The 21655-nt window shown below is 34.8% G+C and overlaps 1 protein-coding gene across 5 annotated transcripts in view; it reads right to left on the bottom strand.

Annotated features, from left to right (window-relative positions):
• Window positions 1–703: 703 nt before the first annotated feature.
• LOC142340248 (beta-1,3-galactosyltransferase 5-like) overlaps window positions 704–21655 on the bottom strand; it is a 36816-nt gene continuing 15864 nt past the window's right edge. For 2 of the 5 annotated variants that reach the window (XM_075390815.1, XM_075390807.1), the window contains exon 3: window positions 704–2537. In XM_075390815.1, the coding sequence (XP_075246930.1) occupies window positions 1151–2537 (1387 nt within the window). In that variant the 3' untranslated portion in view covers window positions 704–1150. Of the gene's footprint in view, window positions 2538–3177; window positions 3434–3633; window positions 3678–6111; window positions 6687–21655 lie in introns of those variants that run through there. The other 3 variants (XM_075390790.1, XM_075390800.1, XM_075390779.1) reach the window with 3 other exon arrangements.

Here is a 21655-nt window from a genome sequence, read left to right on the forward strand (position 1 = left end):
GAACAAAATGACAAAGAAGACAATTTTGTTTGATTGATCAAGGACAGCGATAATTTAGTATATAATAATAGGGATTAAGTCACGGAGACCAATGGTGGGTCTTACGGCGTGTTTGGATCAGCAAAGATTCGAACGAACGACAGAGTATACAAGAGACCAGTAGTCAAGCGCCCCTGTACTAACAAACCAAAATGATGCTTTCACGATGGAAAACGGGGCCGGGGATTTTGAGGCTGGCTGAGTTTGTTAATTGAATTATTTTTCAATGAGAAATTGAGCAATAGTCGGGAATAGCTTGAAAAACAAAAACAAAAGATGCATTCAATCGAAGCCAAGTTTAATTGATCACGCTTGTCATTATTGTTAGTAACTATTATTATTACGTGCTTAATCATACATTTAATGAAACTGAATCTCATATTCGAACAACCTTCATTTGTTCATACCCGTATTGGAACATATGAGAGAAGTCAGAAATACTTAATCAGTTGGCCGCAAATAACCCATTTACAGCTTCGAAGTAATTAAAAATCTGGTTCTCATTGGCGTTTTCATTTATAAACAGCTTATGGCATGGGTCGTTTTCAAGCATAAGCTCTCGTTAATAAATTAAGATGTTTGGCTTCAAGTTTCAGAAAACAAGATTAAAAATGGTGCTTGAGCCAGGTGGCATTTTCCGTTTTGGTCCAGTTTCTAAAACCTACAGTTTGGGAATATATTTTAATTTTACAAGAGCCCAAAACACAGTGTCTACAAAAGCATTTTTTGATTGAACAAATATAAAGCGAACATAAATATATATTTATCAATTGTATTATCACCATATGATTTGGATCAAACTGAAATATTGACCAATCTTGTTAATCTTTTCAAATAAAATTGTCAGAATCTATACAGTAAGTGAAGCAATGATTAACTTAGTTAATAAGTAACTGCCTATAGTTATACAGCTTAGATTGAAGTTGAAAAGATTGTTTCGCGAGCTTTTAATATGATTGTTTCTCAATCCAGATGATCGAAGATTACCTCTGTTACTGTCAAGAAGGGGAAAACAATTGCTGATTACTGGCAATTAGAAACTACCATGTTGTGAAAACGAAATCATATTGACGATCTAATTGAGACGAGGCAACAATAGCTTTCACGTTTGCTACCGCAACTGGCGACTACTTTTCCGTGTTGTCTTTTTGGGGCATACGATATTCTGGGGTTCCCTTTTAGTTAGATCACGATAGTACATGCTCCATTTAGTGGGTTCGATTCCGTGGGCTAAAGCTAAGTCTTTGTAGACGCAATACGTATACTTGGGGGAGGTATTTGAGACACCGCTCACAGACTGGACTGTCTTGCCGGCTTTTTCAATGCACAACCCCATGTACACGTCTTCCAGTTTGAAATATTGTAATTCCAGAGTGGCATTGAACAAGTGTGATGTAATATCTCCAGAGAAAAAATAAGCAGGTCCGAAGCAGAAGGGGGGATAGCGCAATCTAGGGTACTCGGTTTTTGATATGTACCATTTTGACTTTTTCGTCCGGTGCGGTTTGCCCTTTTTAATACAATTACCACCAAAAAAGTTAGACTGTGGTAGGCCGTCAATTAAGGGTACTAATTTCTCAGGACGTACGAAGACATCGTCGTCAACTTTGAATACATAATTTGCGTTTTGGCAATAAAAGTTGGCGTAAGTGACGCCAAACATTGTCTTGTAAGTTAAGTTCCAATAATCTTCAATAAAATCCCCAACTAACATGTCGCCATTTATAGAGTTTTCCAGTTGCATCAACTGTAAAGTGACCCTCCAGTTTGTGGGGTTAGTGATTGCGTCAGGAGTCTTTCCTAACACGAATAATTGCAGCAGCACGTACTTGTCATAAGTGAGATTTCTGGTGATGTTGAGCCAAGTCCTTCGGATGATTTCCCTGCGCAGCGAATTCTTCGGTTCTGAGGGAATGAGAAATAGCACCAATTTTTGATGTTGTTTCAAGGAAACATTTCGACACAAATCAAATTGCGAAATCAAAAAGCTCTCTTCGCTATTGAAGAAATTGTGTTTGGCGTTTGTAAACAAAATTTTACTGCCCTTCTCTTTTACCTTTGGCAATGAATTTATATGCATCGCTGAGGAATACTTTCTAGATTCGTCAACTGACCGCTCCATTCTTAAATCTGAGCCCCAAAAAAACTTTGAAATGTTGACCACGTTCTGCGACTTGCTAAGGACGCCCGATCTGATGACGTCATCCTTTCCAAATAAGGAAAGGGAATCTGACCAGCGAGAGTGATCAGAATTGCGCTGTTCTTCCGTTTCCTCATCACGTGATCTGCCTCGGATCACATCATCCGAGTTGTCCTCAGTGTTGGATGACTTTGGGGTGTTAGTCAAGGATGAGGAGTGATGTTTGGCTTTTAGGGTTCTGTTCATTGAATTCTCGCTGACCGCAGAGGAGATGAACATGTGAAGGGATCCGACAATGGAGAGTGCGAGGAGGAAGTAAATGAGCACCCGAAGCACCTTCGTCCGATTCTGCAGGCACCTGCAACACACACAACACATTCCATTAAAAAATGACTTTGAAGTCCCACAGTTTATGACTCCGCACTCAAGTACTGTGGACAACAAAACAGAGCCTGACCCAGTTTTGGACCTTTGATCGCACAGTAATTGTACACATTGCATTGCAAACCTATATCAGAGAATAATGCTTAATTCTCTCACTTAGAAATACCTTACTACCCCCTCCCCACAAGCACACTACCTCTTTTTATACAACATTGCTAAATAAAAAAATATAACATGTAACTGGAGGTCCTAGAGAATGTTGGAGGGCTGCCATAATAACATAAACCATTTTCATTATCAAAATTCATTAAACCACACGGACAAATAACATTTTCAGCATTTTATGGTTCAGAAATTCAACATTTGAAACTAGTCGCAACTTAAAAAATAATAACGAGAGAACCTTTTTATAAACAACACATTTATGGAAATGTTAAAAGCAGACTGTTAAAATTTACACAGGAGGTGAAGGAACAAATTGGGGACATATTTGGGCAAGATTAGGTAAGAAGAGGACGAAAGATAGCTCAGTATCGAAATGAGTTACGTAGCCACAAAAAAATGAAATAACTGTATAAAAGTTTTTTTTTCTCGAAAAATTTTGATCAACTTACTCTTTCAATTTGTCATCATAGATGTCTTCTTTTTCAGCAGCTCGGGAAGATTTTTCCCAAATAGACATTTAACTCAAACTAAAATGATCTCCTTCCATTTATAGTCTGTCCTATTAAGTTGCAACTCAAGTGAACGTCTCCGTTGAGTTCAAATGTCAAAGTTCAAGTTTCAGACAGAAGAGTTTAAAAACTCCATTAGAATGTATAGTAAGTCCCATAAAGTTGCAACGCAAGCGAACGTTCGAAAAGCTCGGGGCATGCAAATGGGCAGTTTTTTGCTCGATATCTCCATGTTTTAAATTTGAACTTTGACCTTTCAACGTTTGATAGCGTTGCAACTTTATGGGACTGACTATAAATGGGATACGCACTGATAAGCAGAGCAGCATATGCACATCATTTGCGCATCTGTCCTTTTTCGAACGTTCGCTTGTGTTGTAACTTCATGCGACTTACTTTAAACCACTTATGGACAAGAGAAACTGTTTCGCCATTTCAAAAGGCAACAACTTAAAGCACTATGCAAACGGAACGCAAAAGGACCGAATGCATTCATCTTCTGAATCAATCCAAAAGAAACAACTGTCGTTTTAATTATTCATCAACTATCATTTCTGCTGTTTGGTGGCAAAATTTTAAACCACTTTTACCTTATTCTACGTGATTGTAATAGTTTTATTTAATCTAAACCCAAAACTGGTGCTTTTCCATCTGGTCAGTGGCAGAATGCGGTTAGTGGCAGACAGTTGTCGCGAGGTGGTGAAGTAGGAATATGGATACCAAATACTTTCAAATATAATACCAGGAGCGCTATAATTTCAATTAAGACATGTTTGAATTGTTTTGGGTTGAAGTACAAGAACCATTTAAAGAAAAACTTCTCATAAACGTTTATGTTCTAATAAAAACCTGGGAGAATTTTTTCTTGATGAATTGACATCCGAAATCTCAGGAGCATATACAATAACAGATAAACATTATATTGTTCGGAGACTACAATTTAAACCACTTTCAACAATAGAAACAACTTTTAACAGAGTTTGCTTCCAATAATTGGTTAGACATCGTAAAAACAAGTCAACCAACTTGGACAAAGGGAAAAAATGAAAGTCTAATTGCTCACTGCTGATAAACCAAATATCAGATTTTCCATACAATAGTATTGGAACAAATGTTTGGAAATGATCATTTTTCACAATAATTTTTTTCGTCTTTGGAATTTGATAATGAAAACAGTATGGCGCAATACTTTTTACAGAGACAACAGAAATTTTGCGAGAGCTCAAAAAAGTAAAAGAATAGCATCGACAGATTGGACACAAATTTGTTAACAAAACGATGCAAAATCCACCTTTCAATTCCTTTCAGATTTGTTGAAAAATGTATTGAACAACTTTAGCTCCTTTAAAAATTGTAGAAATAACAAAAAGTTCAAAGAGGCGGATATCCAAAGAGTTATCAAATCTTACTAATAAAAAAATGTCTTTAATATTTGGAAGGAGGAAGCAGATGTCCCTGCTTATAATGCATACAAAAAATCAAGAAATGCCACGAACCAACAATTGAGAAAATCAAGTAACGCATTAAACAAATTTCTCTTCCTGACTCAAAGTAAGAGTCTCTTTCTGATGCAAGAGTCTTCCTGACAAATTTCTCTTCCTGACGCAAGAATCTCTTCCTGACTCAAAGCTAAAGAATGAAAAAATTTAAAAGCATTGGATAAAATGATTTTTGTTTGAACCAAAAAATATGTGCCGCCTTTTGGCAGACAGGAACAAAAACTCTTCACCAGATTCTAGAAAATACAATTAGAAACACAAAGACAAACAAATCCATTCAAACCAATACATACCACACATATTACACAAAAAAACACGAACACCAAAAGAAAACCTTGAAAAATATTTATTTTAAGTCTTTGCATTTTCTTTCTTTTCTTCTAATAAAATTGTACCCAACTTGGGGAATATCGTTGTTTTTCACTCAAACAAGGTTACAAACAATTAGTAACAGTATTTTTAGAAGAAACGAAAGAAGTTGCAAAGACTTAAAATAAATTTTTTTCAAGATTTTTTTTTGTTATCGTGTTTTTGTTTAATATGTGTATTATGTGTTGGTTTGAATGGATTTGTTTGTCTTCGTGTTTCAAGTTGTACTACACTCATCTTTCTAGATTGTGGCAAAGAGTTTTTGTCTGCCAAAAAAGACCATATATTTTTTATTCAAACAAAACAAGTAATTTTCTCCAATGCTTTAATGCTTTTAAGTTGCTTTCGGATACTCCCGTTCCCAACGGTTCTGTGGAAAATTTGCAAAAGTTGTTTTTGCAACCTTGAGAGGTATGTTGGAACATTCTGCGCAACACACAGACTCACGCAAGCTGTTTTGTTCAATGTCTATCGTGTTTCGAAAATTTAAAATGTGTGAAAATTTGAATATGTGTAACTGTGACAATGAGCTCACAGCTTTCTTTTTAATATTGTTTGAAGGAATTTCATGTTGTCAATCGAAGATGATGACTGCGGTGGCACATCACATTTAAAGGCTGATAGGTTATGAAGAGAAATTTTGGTCAAAAAGTACACATTCCCTGGCGTTATTTCCTTCGATAGGCAAAATGTGGCAAAAAGTGATGAGGTTACTTTGGCATTTAACTCGAAATGCCCGTCCCTCCCGGATGAGTTACCTCTCGCATCTCATTTTAACAAAAACAAACCACAAAACTTGAGCTTACCGACCTCGCCAAATTTTGAACTAATAAGTAACTTTTTTAAAAATTTCCATATATAATTCGGTTAAGATATTCTAAGAGGTAGTAGCCAACTTTTGAAGCGCAACAAGAAAATCAGGGTTGGTTTTGTATTGATTGTTGACGTCTATTGGGATTAAGATGAAAGATATGAAGACAGCTCTAAGCAATGAAATGAGACGAACCTGACCAACAAGACAAGAATAACCTTCATCCTTCTATCCTTATGACGTTTGAGCCTCCGGCTACACTCTCAATTAAAGAACAGAAAGCACAGGGTCCATTTCCCAGAATATGATAAAGTCAGTAAGGCCGTGGTTCTTTTCGACTCAGTTAATGAGAGGGAGTTGATGAAACATAAGACAGCAAGTAAAGAAGTTAACTAACAAGATGGGTACGAAATAAAACAATTAAAGCACTATATTAATTTAAATTACAACCATGACAGGGTTTAACCAAATAATTTTAGTTTTAAATAATTTCAACCGAATAGTTTAACCAAATAACTTTAATTTGTTAATAATTTTAACAAAATAGTTTACCAAATAATTTTATTAACCGGAAAATCACTTTACAACCGGGTAAAGCATCCTGAAGCACTGTGTAAATTGCATCACAACAACGCAAAAGTTAATACCTGAACAAGTTAGAAAAATTATGCCTCTTCAAATGAAGTTTCACATCCGAAATGTGTTTAACATTCTGTGTGCTCTAAATACTGATCCCTATAACTATAAGGATGAATTAATGATGTAGTTTGCAAAATACCGCATTCAATACTCATATATTACCGATTCACTATAAAGAGCACTGCGCCACAAATGCTGCTCACCTCAGTCAAAGGTCAGAATTTTATGAGGGTATACTTTTGTTCGCTAAACAAAGGTTTATTTTCGTTTTTCTTGTCAGCAACAACCATAGTCATTTCTCTTCCACTTGAGACACTTGAAAACAGGCCTTCATGGCCTAATAGAGATCTCTCAGGGTGATATTGATTGTGTCTTGATGTAAATATACAAAATTAAGATGTTTTTTTCTATTGAAACAATTTATAATTATTATTATTAAAGAGTTATACCGAAAAATCTGGAAATAAATGGAAACCATTTCCCCATGCCCCCTCCCAGAAACAAAATTTCGTATTTTTTGTCACCCTTAGGTGTTAGGACTAAATACCCAATGTGATAAAATACCCAAAATATATCCGATATTTTGTTCTAATATTGAAATTACCAGAGCGATTATTTAACATAATATTTAGCTAGTGCAATTGGCAGTTTGGGCATTTGGTATATTGTCATGTGAACAAACCTCCCTTAACTTAAAACCTAATGCCTTTTTTGCGCTGATTATAGCTAGTTAAATAACCTCAGACTAGGCCAGACTAGTCATTACATAAGCATACAATTTTTAACGTACTCGTGGAGATGACATGAAAAATATTTACGTAGTAACTTCTGGCGTTTATAGAGAACCGCGAAGCGATTCGAGATTTTGGTAGAATTTCAAAGTGACTTCTGCGGAGTCACTTAACCATGCTTAAAACACGAAACGCGCACGTTTTGAAATGAAGAAAGTCAACGGAAGTCAACTTCTGGCATATTAACTTCTGGCACTGCAGACTTTCGGCATTTTAAAAAGTGCACGTGAGTGTTTTAATTTTATTATATACCATTTTAAACATGTAACAATTAGAGATGTTGTCATTCTGGAGGTATGTTCACACACCCAATAATACTTCTCAGCTGCTGAAATATTTCGACGTTCCTCTCTATCTTAAGAAGAGAACAACTGAAACTTGAGCAAAAACATTTTTCTTGTTTTCACGAGTACGTTGAAAATTGTATGCTGTTATGTAGTGCGACATTACGCCGTAAAATACATTCACTCTGGTCGTCATAAATGGCCCTACTATCTCGTATTAGTTAATAAAAAACAAGCGTCTAAAAATGCAAGTTGGCACTAAACTTTGCCACACAATTGACATGTACGTGTTAAACAATTTTGTTCGAGTTATCATAAAAAAAGTTGTCTCTATTATTATAATTAACTTATTCTTAACATTTTTCAACGTTATCACAAATTATCCTATCAACATCTTGTCTGAAAGACAACCGTCCGGAAACGAAAAAGAAGAGTGCGAAAAGAAACTGCATTTTTTGCTTGGCCAGCCCTTTCCAAATACCAAAAAAAATTCAATAGAGGTTGTAACCTATAAGAAGGTTAACAAAAGAGAACTCTTGAGTTTTTTTAGCTACAAATTATAGTGGAATTGACTCAAGACACTTTGTAAAGCAGACACCACTTTTTGGGAAATGCTTTTCGGTTTATAAAGAACTCCTAACAAAATAAGAAGTAAGCGAATTCAACGAGCAACATTGGTCGGCACCTAAAATAAGTTCCCCGAAAATTCCCGGTCACTCTTAGAAATAATTCAGCAAAAAAACCTTTGAGTGTCAAGCCAGAGATTTTCGCGCCAGTGTTTTAAAATCTCAGTGAGAAGAGACTACAACACTTGGAAGGGACGCAAAAATTCCATGAAAATGCTCGTAGTATTTAGTCTGTTTGAGTTCTTTTATTTATAGTTTAAGTTAAGAAAAAAGACTCAAATTATCATTAGCGTGGAAATAAAAAAGTTGAAACAAAAACCTTTGTCAACGTCAAATTTAGAAAAATAACTCTTCGGAAACATTGCCCAGAAAACGTATAATTTTATTAACGAAATTTCTAGATACATCACAAAAACTTTGTGCCCAGCTGGAGTGTCTTGTTGGATGTGTATATGTAGAACACGACAGCAAGCTGAAAAATCATTGAACAAAAAGTTTTGAATTCCACCTTTTTTTGCTAACAAACCATATCAATGTTCTTCTGATATTTTAAGCGTCTGACTGATCCAAAATCATATATATTAAATTCAACGATTGTTACTTCAGTAGTCTTCGAAAAATGTATAATAAAATGGGACTGATCAGTTAGAGTAATGTGGAAACTTTGTACGTATTTGCTCATCTGATCACTATTTTTGCTATATTTACACTGATCTGAAAAGGCAAAATAACTAATTTATGTAAATATGCACCAAATAGCATTAAAAAGATGATTAACTCTGTAAACTGGGCCAAATCGTTAAAATATGGAATACCTTTGGAACTTTCGTTTGCGTCTCCACTGCATACCACTCTTTACCGTTCATTTGCATTCGACTATTTACCGTTCTCTGATAATTTAGAGGCTTAACAAGTATTCTCGCTAAAGTGCATTTGCACATAAAGTTCCGACGCCGCTCATCCACTTTTTTTTTAACTTAACTGGCTAAAAATGATGAAGAGATAGAAATTCACGTATTGTTTAGCAAAGCACTAAACTAATCAAAAAATGCCGCGTTATAAGGCCAACAGAACCTGCCATTATTTAGAATTCGTGAAAAGAAAAAAATTAAATGCCAAATAACAACAAAAATTAATGACAAGCAAACCTCGATGTTTTTTTAAAGAAAACACAATAGCAAAATCAAAAGTTTTTGATGTTTTCTGTTTCCTGGCCACAATATCACAATAATGAGAAGGTCCTTTTGGTGTTGAAAGAATTCGCAATATAAAGTTCACAATGAATTGCTCGTGATTTTAACGGCTGCGACGGCGTTTTCATGTTAAATTATTTGATTTGCAAAAAAAATTGTTTTTTTTTCGTTGTTTTTCTAGTCGTATGACATATTCTGGATAAATACAGGTCTCAATTGCTTGCTCAATTAAACCTCATGAAGAATAAACGAATCTTTTTAATGATTTCTTGTAACACCTAATGGTTTTAATCACTTAGAAATTTATCGTTTTCAAAAATGGAAGTTTATTTTCCAACTTTGCATTTTCTGCTTTTTTAACAAAATATTTTTGTTGTCTCATTGAGGACAAACTTCAATTTTTTTATTGCAGCCTAGTTGTTTTGTTTAGGTTTATCTCGTGCCATTTTGATTGTGTTATTGTGTTTTCATTTATATAAAAACACCGAGTTTTGGATGTCATTAATGTTTTTTGTTATTTGACATCTTATTTTGCCTTATCTCGATTTCTCATTAATGGCCGGTTCCGTTGACCATCTCAAATGGCCTTGCTTTATTAGTTTAGTGCTTTGGTGAACAATACATGAATTTCTATCTCTTGCTCATTTTTCGACAGTTAAGTCAACAATGTGGATGAGCGACGTCGGAATTTTATATGTCAACGGACTTTCGCGAGACTCCAGGTTAAGTCTCTAAAAATCACCGAACGGTAAGCGTGATGCAGTGGAAAAACAAAAACGGCTTCAATAGATTGTTCAAATTTTAACTATTTACAGAATTTACCATCATTTTAATGCTATTCGGTGCATATTTGCATAAATTTTCTTTTTGCCTCTTCAGATCAGTGTAAAAAAAAGCAAAACAGTAATCTGATGAGCAAATACATACAAAGCTTTTACACTACTCTATCCTCTCTGTCCCATTGGTTCATATATGGGCAAATTTACGGAAACCGCTTTTTTCACTTAAAAATGCGTGGTATCAAAACCAATAAAGCATCAGTTAAAAATAAAAAACCTACAAAGGTGGAATTTTATAGCTCGCTAAAAAGATGATCAAATCTGTCATTCAGAATAAAAGCTACATGATGACAGAAGTAAAAAAAATAACAACATTCAAAAATTCTTTCATTTGCTTTTTAAACAATTTTCTTTTAAAAATCATAAAAACAATAAGCTTTCAAATAAAATGAAAAACAGATCAGCTTGCATCTCCCTTAAAAAACAAATAAGCGTGTTATTAGAGAGCTAAGTCGACAGGCTACGAAAACATAAGATTCGGACAGAACTCAAATTTTTGCCAACTTTTTTTTTACGAAACTAGTATTGAAACTATTTAAACTATAACCAACAAAAACACATTACCAAGAAAAATTTCTTGTAGAGTTCAGGAAAAAGTCCATAAGACCTGTCAATAAGGTGAAAATGTTACACGATGAATGTTACAAAATGAATAACAAAATAGGTTAGGTTAGAAAATTCTTTATTTTTTTGAAAGTCATTAAAACCGTTATATTCGAACTCGAAAGATTGAACTGGTTAATCTACACTTCTAAGGAAAGGCATTGAGATATTTCAATATCAGAAATATTTTGAAAAATCTCTAAGAAGACCACAAATACTGCTAAAAAGTAAAAAAAAATCGGAAAAGTTTTGCGAGAGAGCGGTGTCGCAGCCATTCAAAACCAGAAAAAATTCAGAAATTTTTAAATATATTCCATTAAGCATACTTTATATGCCACCTGAACCTGCAATTGTTGTGATAAAATAGCAAATAAACAAAAAAGAACCTCAAAAATTAAACATTTTTTTCCAAGTCATTGTCAGCCGGTAACTAACATAAAAGAAAACACGAATTGCAAAATTATTTTGAATAAAAGATCGCGCCCCAAAATAATCCGAACAATTTTTGATTGTAACAGTCCGCAAAGAGAAAAAACTAGCCTTAATACAGCTGCACGTCCAAATAAATAATAATTGCTGCAAATATAGAGGCTTTGGCAAATGAAAATTTTCTATAGATCTAAAATAAATGACGCATTTTGGATACATAAATAGGTAAATTAGCCAAATACGGGCAATATTTTAATTCAAGAATTCTCTTACAAGACATGTTTGACAAAAATTTTAGCCAAAAAAACTCGATTGTTACCGTTCGGCAGCCATCCTCAATCTTTAACGGTAAAACCGACAAATTTTAGCGAAATTGACAAAAAATTAGTGAAAAATTACGGAAAATGTGAATAAAAACAAGGGAAACCGGTCAACTACCCGCGAAACTTTGAACCTCGATGAATCCTTGGAAAAAACGAAATTCAAAAAATCTTTTCAATTATAACTCTTCACTGAGCAGACTTTCAAATGATACCACTCACAACCCTCTACTATGAATATATGGACCGGCCAAAATTGAACGAACAAAAAACTCATTTGATTATATAGTCCCCCCACTAAAGTGGGGTCGTAACATTAAACTCTTCGAGAAATCGAATCAAATAAGGCAAAATACATTAAAAGGAATAATAATGTTATGTATTAGCAGTGTGAGCTATTCAATGATAATGAAGCGCTATAACGAGACCATCATTATCTATCTAGAAAACGAAAAAACACTTCAAGCGTGTAAAATTCAAACCACATTTTTTCATCTTTAGCTTTGAGCACCAATTTTGCAACTTAGTCTAATGTAATATATCTCGCAGAGTTTTGCCTTCTTGTGCTCTACAAAATATAATTAAAAAACTGTGATGCGCTGACAAAATGGCTACAGCGTAGTTTAATTTTTAAAAGTTTCCACCGAAAACGCCAGGAGTCAAAAAGTTTAGCAAATATGGTGCACAGATTCTATGGCACGCAGTAAGTGGTAATGAACAGGGAATGTTAACTAATGTAGTTATTTTATAATAGAAATTTAGTTATAATGAAAGCTGTTAACAATAGATTATGACGTAGAATAGTGCTCCCACTTGTTCCTCACTCTCCCCAAAAACGATGGAAGCACGTATTTTCCACCTGCTGAGATTAGTATCCAGAACAAAACGTGAACTTAACAGGGAAAATATCAAAAATATCAGCCGGAATAAACCAAAATGCGTTCAATGGCAAGATAGTATTGAATGGATTTAACTATATGAAAATGGTATTAGCTATAAATTCAGCTTCTCAATGCAATATTTCATGACATAAACCGTGTTAGAGTTTAATTGCTTTGATTCTGACATAATTTTGCTTATTAGCTGTGTATGTTTGCATACACGCGTCAACGTTTACGTGAGTTTATGACAAAAATATTGCCTGACACGCAATTAAATTGCAAAATCAAATGAAATATACTACACATATGTACCATCGCAACTGTAGCGGTAAATTTTTTTCGCCCTTTGTATCGTTTTTGGATGCTTAATTTTCCTTGTAGAACTTATTCGCTTTCACTTAACTAACTTTCACTTAACTAAATATAGAATAAAATGTTCTTCTCGAATAGCACAAGACAGCGAGTCCGTGAATGGCTCAGAAAATTCAATTTTACTCCATCACAGCAAAAAATAAAAAGAGTTTTAAGAACAACTGTGACAGTTCACGTCAGGAATAAAATTGCAACCACAAGTCATCTAAAAGACAGAAAAGTGATCCCGGGTCAACGATCATACAACTTTCTTTGATTTCGTACTAGGTCATATATGATTCTTAGTAGTCATACTAGGTCATATATGATTTGTATGAATTCTTGGTAGTCATACAAGGACCATATATGATTTCCTAGAAATCATACAAGAATCATACAAATTCCAAGACTAAAAACTGTTTAATTTTGATTTTCCATAGAAGTTGAAAAAATTTCTTGGATTTCATACAAGGTCATATATGACACTTAATACATTGACTGGTGCCACAATTTCTCGTATAATGTAGTCAGAGGACTTATTAAATTATTATATCGCATGTGCAATCTACATTTGATTCTTTGTTTGCGCTAAAAGAATAACTTTGTGGTTTAAATGTATTCAGAAAACGAATTTGACGTGATCTGCAGTTTTTTTTCTTGATTAATTTGTTTTATAAATGAGCATTTATGTGCATAAAATGGCCTCAGAGTTTGTCAAAAATTTTGTTATTTGTTTGGACTTACTCTTTTCTTTTGCGCCCAACTTGCAATTGATATTGTACGTTAGGGTCTTTTGGCGGATCACAAAGTGATGCCGGGGTATCATATAGGTGATGCCCTACGGAATAAAACAAAAAACATAAATAGTTAAAGATTTTCAAAAAATAGATGTATGATTCTTGGTAATCATACAAGGATCATATATGATTTCTTTGGTTTCATACAAGGATCGTACTAAGAAATCAAGTATGGACAGTATGAAATCATATATGATCCTTGTATGAAATCAGAGAAACTTCAACCCGAGATACCAATTATTAGTTATGACCTTCTTGCTTCTCCAGCCAAAAATAAAGTGGAATTACGAAATTTTTCAATGAATTCGTCGGCGTAAAAGTTACGATATGAACTTTATCCATATGGATGGTCACCTTCCTACGATTCATAAGATGAAACTTAGTCATAAAAAATAAATTCTAATGCCCCATATACGGGTTTACCAATCTGGTAAAAACCAAGCTTGGTTAAATTCATTATTGTTATTATCATTATTATTATTAATGAGCCCATTTAGATTCTCGATAAAAAACTTAATTTTTCTGGTTTGCTTTTTTTTGCAAGATATAAAAAATGAAAAGAGAAAGAGGATTCTGACAACTATGCGCTTGTTATAGCACTTTCATGGGGTCAAATTCAAATTTGTGATCAACTTAAACATTTCATGAATCAACTCATAATTGGTTTATTATTCTTCTAAGATTAAATTTTTCTTAGAGCGGCCGAGATTTTGATTATCTCACTGAATTTAACTTCTAACTCAAAAGTTCTCTTTGATCTTTTCTAATTGCAGTTTTTTTGTCAAAACATCACAGAAAAAGTTAACTTACGAAAAAGTTGACACAATGTGATAGATTTGTCTCTGTAGCTTAAATTATTTATGTGCAGGTATCTTTCATCATTTTTTTTTCTTGGGAGCAAATTTCCTAAAAAGTGTAATCACAAATTAATATTTTTCAAAATTTGATCCAATTTATCAGGTCTCAAGCTGTGGAGAAAATAGTTGCCAAACGCAACATTTCGAATAAAAAAATTTGTTTCCGGATAGTTGGCAACTTCAGGGACACTATTTGCAAGACAAAAGTTATATATTTTACCTTTGCTCCATGTTCAGAAAATTACTCCTCCATATTGTCATTTAAAGTAAGGAACTTGAGGTTAATAATCTTTGTTTTGAAGTTAGAATTTTTTCAGCTACCAAGCTTGAAAATGCAAACCAGCAGCCTCGCTTATGTGCAATGGCACATAATATTTCGACCCCGCCCATAATTTTTTTTAATTGTCTGCCAATTGACAGACACTGCCGAAAAGTACTGCTTCAGAAGCAGTTCACATTTTGCTATCTAGGCGTTGATAGACTCCTAAATAAGGACAGAGTTCTATACAAAAAATAAACTACGCAAGTGATATCATTTTGTTTATATCACTAGAATGAAAAGTGGAACAAACGAAACGATAGACGTATAATTATTTCCAATGAATTTTCTCAAGTGGAAAAAAAAATTATTTGACCCAGTTTTCTCAAAAAACAAGTTTATCAAAAACAAATTTTATTGGTTATATCAATGACCTATATAATAGAGATCATTGTTATTGTGGTTGAGGAAGGCAGCATCAAAAATTCTATAAAATAAAGAAGGAAGTTAATTGAACTTTAAAAGTTTCGAAGTGATTGAACCCTATTGCGCTTTGTTCGGGTCCTTCATAAAATTGTCAAGGTAAACCTCTTTAGACTTTTCCTTTGCACGGCTGTACATTATTAACCGGACAATTCTTGGTATAGAATTGTGCTGGAGAACCCCTCTCCGAAAAATTCTTTTTCGATTGCTTTTTGAAATTGTTTGGGTAAACATTTTTGGGTTCGCTCGTGTATGTAAAAGCTTGCTGTTGGCAAATTTAAATCTGAGATTGAGAAGGCAGACTGATTGTTATTTAGGATGTGATGACAGTATGCGGCAGCCCTGTTTTCAGAAAGTAGCAAAATAGGTAGTATGCAGAGATTCATTTTAAGATCGGAGGATGAATCAAGTTTTTTTTTAAATGAAAACAAGCTTCGACAGCCCAATTCAGTTCCTTTTCCTATTTGATTTGGATTGAATTTTGCAAATAGAATAGACGAATATTGAATATGACTCAGAACAAAATCGTTGAAAATTGATTTTTCTGTATACAGTCGGAATTATTCTCCTGAGTGCATATATTGGGAAAAGAAGAAATCAATTCTGAACTCAACAACATTATTCCTAAAGCAATCAAACACACCCTTGTGAAAATCTTTAGGCTCATTAAAGTGTTTCGACCAAATTCCTTTAATGCAACATGAAACTTCAAATGATTCGGAAATAATTAAAACCATTATCCTTAATATGTTTGGTAACGGTAATGATTATTCAAGTTATAGTTTGGTTTACCTATTTGTAGTAGGCCAGTACTGCTCTTGGAATTTTTAAACCAATTACTCAACTTATAGCTTCAGTTGTTGAATTGATTAGTTTCACAAAAAGCCATTAGACGTTTGAAGTGGAAACATTAGATGATTTTTATGGGAAAGAATGCCATGGTTGAAATTCAATTGTACATTGCCATGATAGAGGACGTTATAATGATTGATTTTTGCGTTGCACGAGAGAGTTGTACTTATTAACTCATTCATCTTAGCTGTATAAATTTTTAACTAGGAGACTCCAATCTTTCTGTAAGTGCAACATTAACTTCATCGATTAATTTATTTTTTGATCAATTGTAGTGGGTGATCAATTCTTTGAAAGGTATAATTTCCATGTCCACAAACACATCAAGATTGAACTTATCCTTACCGGTAGTAATAAGGCTAAAACTGTCATCTAGTATCACATTGCTGTTTTTGTTATACGATAAATGACGTGCAGATTTAATTTTTTTTCCAAAAAATTGACACCAATATACGGAATGTAGGCAATGCAATGAATTTTTTAAATCTCGAAATTCAAGACAACAAAAATTACTGGTTGCATCCAACAAGTACTTTGTTTTTATCTGACATGAACCCCTGAAGAGAAATAAAGCAATTATTTTCAACTAACACCTCACTTATTTTTTATTCAAGATCTATTTTTCAAAGCTTTTACAAAAAGTCTATGAAATTGGAAAAATTGTTTGATATTGTTTTTCATAATTGTTCTCAGATGTTAGCAAAGGTTTGATGCAAACTTTTAATACAACTTCCCTCATATGCTAGTGATTGAGACTAAAAACGTAAAGCTAACTAACAGAAAACGCGGATGCCAAAAGGACAAACTCTATCAACTCTCCACATTAAATGGAAAGTTATTCAAGAGTTCAGAAGTAATTCAATATTTTTTAACTCAAATGCAAACTCAATCAAAAAGGAGCTACCGAATGACATCACAGTTTGAAACAACTTTCATCTTGATGGAGTTTCATCCATGTTTGAGATCAGAATATCTGGTATGTTGGAATTGTATTTTAAATCGAAATCACGCGTAGCCCAGAGCACTGGCAGGAGATCAGCGGTGTGAAAAAATTTGCCAACAATTTGCAATAAGATGCTGTAGATTTTAAATCAAACATTGATTTTTTACTTCGTAAATTTATAGTGTGTTAACTGAATCTTATATATAAAAAAGTGATAGTGATTTTCTGTTTTGGACAACCAGCAACTGCCTGTTTAGTGACAAATTTCGTGCAAGTGGTTCGTGAAAAAATTTACTACAATTATTAACAATGTTTTCCAGCAACTTCAATTACATGAGCAGTAGTTGTTCCACTTAGGCTACTTGATGCAATGGTTTGCTTACAAGGTTTCTAAATAGAAGGTGCAGTGAAGTTGGGTAAAACGTGAATGCACACAAAGGTCATGAAAACTAGTGTCACTCGATAAGACAACTGTCCAGAAAAGAGATAATTTGCACGTGCAAAATGAAGAAAGACCGGAATCAATAAAATCCTAATTCATGTTCAAAAACGGTCGATTTCAACATCCTAGTATGGAACTCTGCGTGAAACACAGAATAGCCTCAGAGTAGTTAACACATAGAAAAATCAAAGTATTGCACCTAACACCGGGAGTTTCTTTAAGTAGCTTTCGAATCGCCCTCCAGCGTACAATTGAATGCTACTTTGTGTATAGGCTGAAAACCCCAGCCAGCGTAGCAAACACTGATTATATGCAGAGTATATAAAAAGCAACGCGCATCTGTACCCTACCCTATATTATTAGATCGCAAAAGTGTTTCGTTATCAAATTTTGTTGACTGAGACAACAGAACGAAGAACAGCGCCCAGCCTAGACGACGAGACGTCAATCAACCGAAAAGCCAAGTAGAAAACATTTATCACCCATCGCATGGGCACGAGCAAATATTAGTGGAAAAAGATTTCACATTGCTGGACTCAATAACTTTCAAGAACTTTTTGACGCTAACAATATGGAACGCGCTGTGATGTTGACAGCTACCTTATAAAAAATCTGACGACTGTGATGAACAAAAATAGGAGCAAAAACGATATAAACCCTTCACGGATTGACTTACTGCTCGGAGAGCTGCAAATTTGTCACGACGAAATTGGCAGATCACTGGGAAAGCTAATGAAGTTAACGGTACTCTCAGGAAACAAAATATCATCTAGCCAAAGTCAAAATGATAAGTATAGTTTTCAGGCTTCAATTTATCAAAATAATTCAACAAGACTCAAACAAAGTGCACATGTTCAAGCAGTCATCAAACATCAACGGTATATACAACTGATAATACAAAGAGAGATCGCTCAAATCCCTATTGTCATGCATCAACAGACAGTAATTAGCTATAGAGAAGAGACAATAAATATTTTCTTGCAAACCAGCTAAGAGGAACAACGCCAAGACCACAAGCAACAAGGACAAAACAGCAGCGAAAACTGCATCAGGCGGAGTGACAGAATTTCTATTGAAGCCTATTGAAGCATGAGACCTAAACATGCAGACTCTGTGGGGACTATTACAAGTTATAATCAAGTTTGATGTGTTTCTGTCGCCAGTACCTTTGGGACATCTATGCTGGCTCCACATTCATTTGATTTTCCGGGGACAGGTATCAGTGGAAAACCAATTAGAGATACTTCAGGCGGCAATACTTTGAGGAAAAGTATGCTGGATCTACATTCAGATGATGCCTTACGGACAGCTATGAATGTAACCCAAGTAACTGTGACAGATGTTTTTTGCGGCAATACCTTGGGGACTGGTAAGCTGGCCCACCGTTCAAACAACGCCTTAAGGGCAGATATCAGTGGATATATAGTTACAAGTGTTTCCGGTGGCAATACCTTGAGAACAGGTGGTAATGCCTACGAGTCAAGCATTCCCAAGCCACTCGCTTTTGATATCGTGGTGACGAACATCAGCAGAAATAGATTGGAGCCATCAGAGGAATAGCGGATTCAGTAATGACTGTGCCTATTGCCAAATGACGAGTCCATATACACATTTCCTTCTAAAAATGGATATCGGACATTCTGTTGGAAATGTTATCAATTTGCTTGTTTGGTTCGGAAAAATCTTTATCGGAAATTCTTGTTTCATCAATGACATGAGCTCAAAAGATGGTCCATTTTTAAGGAATTGTGACGGAAACAGCAATAAAGCAAACCGATATTTGAATTTTGACGGAAACCTCTAAGAGGTTGTCCCAAATGATTGGTGCGATCAGCTCAAAAACAAGCGTCCGATTGTGGAAAATTTGATCCAACGGCCACAAAACTTTGAACCACCCGTCATTAGGAACCAAATTCTGATCTTGATTTGTTCAAGCTTGCCAACTATATCAACAATTGAAACCGATACATTAAAATCTTGACAAGAAGCTGTCATCTTTTAAGATTGAAAGGAACAATCAAATAACTTCCGGGACCAGCAGTTTATCCGGCTCAACTGCCATTTTAACTAAGCATTACATCCCCTCTTTACGTGTAAAACTGTTAAGAACACGTCAGCTAAAGGCGCCAACTTGTGCACGACTTAAACTTGTATTTTAACTCTCTTCGCAAAGATCATCGCTCAGCGGAATCGTTATCAAATAAAAATTTCCGTTTCGACGGTTCAGACAATAGATCTTTTCTACCAGTCACATCAATGCATATAACTGTAGTTTAAATGCACTTTTTTCAAGTGCGTACCAGTAGCCATTAGCTGTGGAAAAACTCAATTTGGACTTACGTAATCCTAGATGATCTGCCCAGTTCCATCTGGCTAATAACCAAATAATACTCAAACCATCGATTCAACGTTCAAAAAAAATTAAAATTTGCAGACTACAGCGAAACAAAAAATGCCTCAACTTTCCTCTTAGCATGCTGATTTTGCAAAACAGTATCCTCATTTATCAAGTTGTAATCTGCCAAAATTGCCTGACATTGAGGTCGCTGCAGTATTGGACCGGGCTAACAAAATATGATTCAAGCAAGTATCGTCCGGGTTCTAGCAAACAACAATGCATCGCAAAGAAGTGGTTGTTGGTTGGACGTTGACGGAAGTACTTCCAACAATCACCCAAACCAATTTCGTCACATTTTCAAAAAATAGAAGACTTAAATGGACGTCTTTCTGCGGGATATACAACAAGGCAACAGCCTGATTGATTTTAATTCCATTCGTAGGCGAAACTAAAATCAGGCAATACTTCCTCATATATAGAGCATGAGATTATAGGTCAAAGAGACCCAATTACTACAAAAACTCTGCTTTCTAACAATTAAGACAACGACCAGAATGATCTTAGATATTGCGAAAGAAAATAAATCAAAATTCTGCAAGACACGTTTCACAAAGAAACTGGTTGCTACAAAACAGGCCTTCTTTAGAAAGGAAGTGCTTCTTTAGCAAACAATTGAGAATTTGCTCTAAATCATGTGAATAATTATTGAGAGAGTTTCAGCGACATGCACGTTTTAAAGAAGTTTGCCATAATAGAGTTATGGGCAACAATGTCACACTACGGTATCACCTACCTCAATAAACCGGAACACACGATTTCCAAAAGCTGATTCCAAATGTGGCAGTGTAAGCCTAAATTATTTTGTTCTGGCCTGACCCGATACGTCAAGATTTTGTAGGAGTTCTAATATAGTTTAGAGAAAAACATGTCTTACAGGCAGACATTTAGAGTATGCTTATGCAACACTAAGTTTTACCGGAAGTTGAATTTTTGTGGGAGAAAAGCTAGATTTTGGACATACAGGACCCACCGGCGTGTGCCGATTTTGCTCTCATGGAAACAGCAGTTGATAACTCCGAGCAATTTCTGGAGCTCATGGTCGAGCTTTTTCACGTTGATGAACTAGTTTACTCTCTGAAAAAAATGCAATCTGTAGGAAAACTTCGAGACGGGATACCGCTGGTGAAATTTAATCTCACAAAGTGGTGCTCAATTTAAGCAGAAGATTGTTGTACCGTTCCAGCGGATCACTCAGTTGCTCCAAGTAGAAAAATTTAACAAGATGATTTCTCTGACAAAACAATAGGCATGTTGTTGTTGCCCTGAAAACACGACATAGGATTCGAACAGCCAAAATCTGGGTCATATGGTGTTCAAGACGTGACACAAAGACGTCTATTGAGTATTGTTTTTAAAATATACGATTCCATCAGAATAAATGCGCCGTTAATTAAAGAGCAAAAGTTTTTTTACAGAAAACTTGTCGAAAGAGTCAAAAATGGGATCAACCACTGCCTGATGATCTCTTAAGTCCTCTGTTTGATCGGGTGAATTCAAAAATGGCAATCAAAAAATAGTACCGACGCTTTACTTCAAAAAATATCGTCAAAATTCTGAGTACAACGTATTATCAGATGCATCAAATGCTGCCACCGCTGTCGTGGCTTATCTGAAATTCACAATTAAGAAGCAATTTCTGTATCTTTTTTATGGGTAAGTATTGAGTCCACTCACTAAAAGCGCAAACAATACCAAAATTTGAATTGCAAGCAGCACTTTACGTAAACCGACTCAGATCACTCAATAAAAAGT

Source organism: Convolutriloba macropyga, chromosome 1 (assembly GCF_964194025.1).
Source record: "Convolutriloba macropyga chromosome 1, txConMacr16.3, whole genome shotgun sequence".
Taxonomy (NCBI): domain Eukaryota; kingdom Metazoa; phylum Xenacoelomorpha; order Acoela; family Convolutidae; genus Convolutriloba; species Convolutriloba macropyga.